This window comes from Salvelinus sp. IW2-2015, linkage group LG4q.1:29 (assembly GCF_002910315.2).
Source record: "Salvelinus sp. IW2-2015 linkage group LG4q.1:29, ASM291031v2, whole genome shotgun sequence".
NCBI classification, from domain to species: Eukaryota; Metazoa; Chordata; class Actinopteri; order Salmoniformes; family Salmonidae; genus Salvelinus; species Salvelinus sp. IW2-2015.
In genome coordinates, this window is record NC_036842.1 from 18,004,966 (window position 1) to 18,010,965 (window position 6,000).

At 43.5% G+C, this 6,000-nt stretch overlaps 1 protein-coding gene across 2 annotated transcripts in view; it reads left to right on the forward strand.

Moving 5' to 3' along the window:
* Positions 1 to 5,738, forward strand: part of LOC111961588 (G-protein-signaling modulator 1-like) — a 40,024-nt gene extending 34,286 nt beyond the window's left edge. The window contains exons 12-14 of one of the 2 annotated variants that reach the window (XM_023983981.1): positions 3,188 to 3,350; positions 3,549 to 3,754; positions 3,992 to 5,738. In XM_023983981.1, the coding sequence (XP_023839749.1) occupies positions 3,188 to 3,350; positions 3,549 to 3,754; positions 3,992 to 4,189 (567 nt within the window). In that variant the 3' untranslated portion in view covers positions 4,190 to 5,738. The remainder of the gene's footprint in view (positions 1 to 3,187; positions 3,351 to 3,548; positions 3,755 to 3,991) is intronic. The other variant, XM_023983982.1, reaches the window with a different exon arrangement.
* The last annotated feature ends 262 nt before the right edge of the window (positions 5,739 to 6,000 follow it).

Here is a 6,000-nt window from a genome sequence, read left to right on the forward strand (position 1 = left end):
GAAGGGAGAGAGGGAGGGGAAGATGGATATATAATTATATATATATATATATGAAGGAATGAAGGAAGGAATGAATGAGTGGAGGAGAGAGAGAAAGAGAGAGGGGGAGATGGGAGAGTGGGGGAAAGATGAAGAGAGGGAGATATAGGAGAGAGGGGGGAGCGATGAGAGGGAGAGATGGGGGAGCGATGAGAGAGGGGGATATAGGAGAGAGGGAGCGATGAGACGAGGAGGAGCGATGAGAGAAGGGGAGCGATGAGAGATGGGGGATATAGAGAAAAGTGAGAGGCAAATGAGAAGGGATATAGGAAGACGGGGAGGGGGGAGCGATGAGAGAGAGGGGACATTAGAGAGGGGGATATAGAAGAAAGGGGAGCAATGAGAGAGGGGTGGGATATAGAGAGAGGGGGATTGAAGGAAAGACGGGGAGCGATGAGAGAGGGGGAGCGATGAGAGAGGGGGAGAGATGAGAGGTAAGGGGATATAAGGAGAGGGGGGTGAGAGGGGGTATAGGAAGAGGAGGCGGGGTAGCGATGAGAGGGGGATATAGGAGAGGAGGATATAAAAAAAGGGGAGCGAAAGAGAAGAGGGGGAGCGATGAGAGAGGGGATATAGGGAGAGAGGGATATAGGAAAGTGGGAGCGATGAGAGAGGGCAGAATAGAGAGACGATGAGAGAGGCAGCTGGTAGCGAACTGAGATGGGGGGATATAGGAGAGGGGAGGGGAGAGGAGAGAGGGGGAGCGCATGAGACGGGAGAGATGGGGGAGCGATGAGAGAGGGGGATATAGGAGTGGAGGGAGCAATGAGAGAGGGGAGCGGAAGAGAGGAGAGAGGGAGAGATGGGGTTGATGAGAAGGGGAGCGATGAAGAGGGGGGAGCAATGAGAGAGGGGTAGCACTGAGATGATGGAGAAGGGGAAGAGGTGGGGGCATAATGAGGAGGATAGTCGTCAGTGGGGAGGGATGGGGGAAAAAGAGCACCGAGAGGGAAGGGTGGAAAGGAGGATAGTGGTGAGGGAAGGGGGGAAGACAGGGGAGTGTGAGTCAGGCGTGTGGAGAGTGAGGGAAAGAGGAGAGCGCTCGGAGAGAGAGAAAGAGTGAAGAAAGGGAAAGAGAGGTGCTTGTGTGGTAAGACACTTCACTGTACTCTTTATCTGTATGATACTTTGATGGATGATGGTGTTACTTGAACTAGTCTCTCTCATTTTTGACTTTGTTAGCCTAAATGTCTGTTTCTTGCTCTGCCAGAGGCAGACACATTTTGTGACAATTAATTATTTTACGATGCCCAGTAAAGCAAACGTTTGAAGTGTAGCCTAATTTTGGTACAAAGTTTTCACAAGAAAAGTCTCTGCTGAAAATGTGACCGCCTACAGCAACAGCACTGTTGTATCGTACTATTGAACACTGTAGCCTCTGACCAGATTCTGGTGAGCGTATTCAGTGATAGTTGCCTTTGTACAAATCACACTGTACCGAGTTGAGACTTAAAGGTTCTTAATTATCAACGTAAATWAAAAAATATATAGAATTTGCTACCAGATAAAATTGCCTTGTACAGTACGTGTATCCAGTCCTATTTTTGTGGCGATAATGTTGGTGTTGATTGGGACATTATGGTGTGTGTGCCTGCGAGGCGTGGTGGGGAAAGCGTGGGGAGGATAAGGACACCATCAGCCATTATTGATCCATGATGTGTCCTGTGGCTCCCTGCCTTTGATGCCTGCCATTAACCTGCCCAGGGTTTTATCATCAACATGGAGGCAGGATCACACACTGACCAATACAGAGAATCATGCTGATATTGGAGATGGCCACAGTACTAGATGTTGATACTCAGAGGAGGCTGTGGAGGTTTTATATGTGTACTATATATATATATATATATATATATTTTTTTTTACCTTTGTTTACCTAGGCAAGTCAGTTAAGAACAAATTCTTATTTTTACCTTGTCAGCTAGGGAATTTGAAGTCCAACGCTCTAACCACTAGGCTACCTGCTGCCCCAAACTCAGGTTGTGCTATGTTTGATGACCTAACAGCAATTTTGTATGAAAACTAAATGTAGTGAAAATTCATACATATTCATGTTTCCATTGGAATTAGGTCATTATAAGAGTACACATTATTTGTAACATACTTCATACACCAACATTTTATTTTTATGAATATATTAATGGAGAAGGATTTATCTTTTACATGATGTCACGGGACGGATTGCGCAAACTTGAAGGCATCCTAGTTGGTCAGATAGTGAGAACACTGTTATGTGCTATTCCAGGTAGTATCGAAGCCATTTTTTTGTCCAAAGTGCTATGAAAAGGTTGAGAACAACTCAAACAACAGCAACTCAATATATAATGGTACAGGTCACCATAATGGTAGAGAGCCAATAATTGTACTGCCACTGATTGCATTGGGCAATTACTGGAGAATCTAATAGCCAATCAATGGAGACAAACAGACAGACTGTGTATCTATTTGGCCATGTGACTCATTAGACACTCTAACACCAGGACAAACTGCATGGTCATTTCACAGCAGTTCAATAGTACTTGATATGCTAAGCAAATGTTCTCCTCTATCTGGAACACCAACCGCCCCAAACCAGGCATCCTGTTAAACAAGCCAAACAGAAACGACATAAACAGGATACAAGAGACAAGTGGGTCAGTGTATGTGGAAATACAGTGCATTCAGAAAGTATTCAGACCCCTTCCCATTTTCCACATTTTGTTACGTTACAGCCAAATTCTAAAATGGATTACATTTATTTTTGTCCTTATCAATCTGCACACAATACCCCATAATGACAAAGCAAAAAACWGGTTTTCTGAAATTTTTGCAAATGTATATAGTCAAAAGTTTGGACACACCTACTCATTCAAGGGTTTTTATTTATTTGTACTATTTTCTACATTGTAGAATAATAGTGAAGACATCAAAACTATGAAATAACACATATGGAATCATGTAGAAACCAAAAAAGGGTTAAACAAATCCAAATATATTTTATATTTGAGATTCTTCAAAGTAGACACCCTTGGCCTTGATGACAGCTTTGCACACTCTTGGCATCCATCTAATGTAATAAAATGTGGAAAACGCCAAGGGGTCTGAATACTTTCCGAATGCACTGTATGCGCCTGTTACATCACTTAGCAACAATGTCCCTCTGTTTCAGAAGCTAGGTCGTGACCCCTCCGATGAGGACTGCTTCTTCGACCTTCTCAGCAAGTTCCAGAGCAGCCGCATGGACGACCAGCGCTGCCACCTAGACGACCCGAACGAAGAGAATGGAGAAAATGGCGAGAACGGAGGGGCCGTCTCTCTCAATGAAATGCTAGGTAGGTTAATGACTGTGACGGCGGTCTAAAGCTAGAGCATCACTAATACTACTTGGGACCGTCATTACTTCCAGCGACTTGATTTGACGTCAATGCATGATTCACTCAAAGCAATGGTCTCTAGTCAGGAATGTGTGGCTTGGAATATGTTCTGTCAATGACAGTAAAATATAGTTCTCCTCCTCTTGTGCTTCTCAGACCCTACACTCATCACCTCACCCCAGACAGAGGAGCTATTTGACCTGATTGTCAGTTCCCAGAGTCGTCGCCTGGACGACCAGCGGGTCAGCGTCAGCAACTTACCCGGCCTCAGGATCACCCATAACAACCTGGGCCACCTGTGTGTCGATGCAGACCCCCAGGAGCCCAGCGATGACTTCTTCAACATGCTCATGAAGTGCCAGGTAGGGCCATGTCTCACTGCCTCAGCATCTCTATGGGTTGAATCTTAACCTAAGATCTCCTCAAATAACTCACATTTTTGTGTTGTCAGTCTCTGGTACAATCAATCAATGCATGATTTAGGTAAAATACTCAAATGTTTGTGCATATCTCAGGCTATGCAGGATTCATAAACTGCAGGACTTGCTATTTTAGATGTCTATCTCTCCCTCTCTCTCACTCTCGGTGTCTGCTTCCAGTCCTCCAGGATCGATGACCAACGGTGTTCCCCACCAGAAGGGGGGCCCCGGGCCCCCACGGTGCCTGACGAGGACTTCTTTAGTCTGATCCAGAGGGTACAGGCCAAGCGCATGGACGAGCAGCGGGTCCACCTCCCATCAGATGAACAGGACGGGCCCGACTCCGACCCAGAACCACCCTCTGGAGACTCCAGCTAGGGACCKAAGCACACATCCCTCGGGGAGTCTGCCTCATAGAAGGTGGAGAGAAAGAGGAGAAATGGGCCACCACTTGAGGAGATCTGTGAAGGGGTGAAAGTAAATTAGGTTGATGTGTGATGCAAGATCCAAACCCTATGTGCAATATGTGTCCCCCTTTCAGCTGTTGTGAATCTGTTTAGGTTTGAAATGTGTGTAAATCCGATAATGATGAAATGGAATGTATATGATACATTTATGTGAATTAAGGTTTGGGGTGTTTCACTAGGGTTTGAGACACCAACAAGAAATAACAGATATTCATATTTACCCCATTTACTGCCTTAATCAGTTTTTCTCTGACTCAGATTGTATTCCCAAGTGTCAGGGGTCTGTGGGTTCAAATTGCATGATAGAATAGTATTCGGTTTGAAGGATGACGATGAATGCTGCTGGTATTATTGGTGTAGCAAACAATATTGGCTACAGTTTTCGGTGGCAACAACATGGTTAGTTAAGGTCTCTTCATTATTGAGTTAATGTCCTTTGGAGCACAACCAAACAGGTTTTCAAACAATATATCAATTTATCAAAATAGTAAAAGATACAGTGAAAATACATTTGATGGATAATAGTATACAAAATCAAGAAAAGCACATTTTAGGGAGAAATTCAAGGGAGAAATTGAGTAGATGGATCAGGGGACTTTTTAGGACAGCAAGGGGGTAGATGCACAGCCTATGCACACAGAATCCTGTTTTGCAGGGAACTCCTGCTACAATGCCACAGCTGTTAGTCTTCAATTTCCAATCATCTACAACGGATGTCTCATATTCTTCTGGTATACTGCCCCATTGTGGTGAAACTTGTATACTACAACTGTTCTGTGTACCCCATTGGAAATGATTTGTAATTCCTGTGGAAGGTTGAGGATGTAATCTTCTGCGCAAGTATATTGATTTTAAGCACTTTTTATTATTTTAGTGACAAGCTATACTTAAACTGTACAGTATATACATTGCATATTTTTTGCTGAWTTTTTTTTAAAGGTTAGTGTATTTGCAACAAAAATGTAGTGCCTTGTGTGTATTTTATTCAGTTGTGGATATCAGAGTTATTCTGTTACAGACCCAGCAGACCAAAGACGGGTGCAAACTGAGGAAACTAAACAAAAACGTCTTATAGTAAGATCTAACGTACTGTATGTTGCCTAACTGATGTTCCACAATGGACATTTTAGTTGCTCTTCTTCTTTGGGACTCCATTTGTAAACGTATTAGCGTGTAGCTCTTCTTTGTACCTCAAGGGTCGGGAACCTAACCCAGGATGGGTCGTGGTCCATATGATTAATCTCTATCTCTGTAGTAAGAGTGTAACAAGGTCCCCACTGTTCTCCCCCAAAAATTGATTTCCTCTATTTTCTCATACCTTATGAGGATAAACTTGGTCCAGACCTATCCGCTACGCTTCTATTTGTCACTGCCATATGTACATATTTTTTGTATTCATGTTCCATTTGAGGACATGAAGATGTCCCCTCTGCTTTTAATGAAATGTTGATTCAAATGTTTCATGTGCCTCTGTAGTCATCAACAGTGTTGTTCTAAAGATTACCATAAGAATGTCTGCTTTCAAATTCGGGGCTATGCTTAAACTTAAACACATTGTACGTAGGTGGTGTTGAGACTGCCTTTTTTTATTACACCCCATTCTACAGTATTTTGCAAAACTATTCTTATGGCCCGACCCTCATTACGTGCAGTGCATGATTCATTTCCCCCCCAGTCCAAAGACATGGACATTCTTTAGATATCAGATATGGAACATTTTAC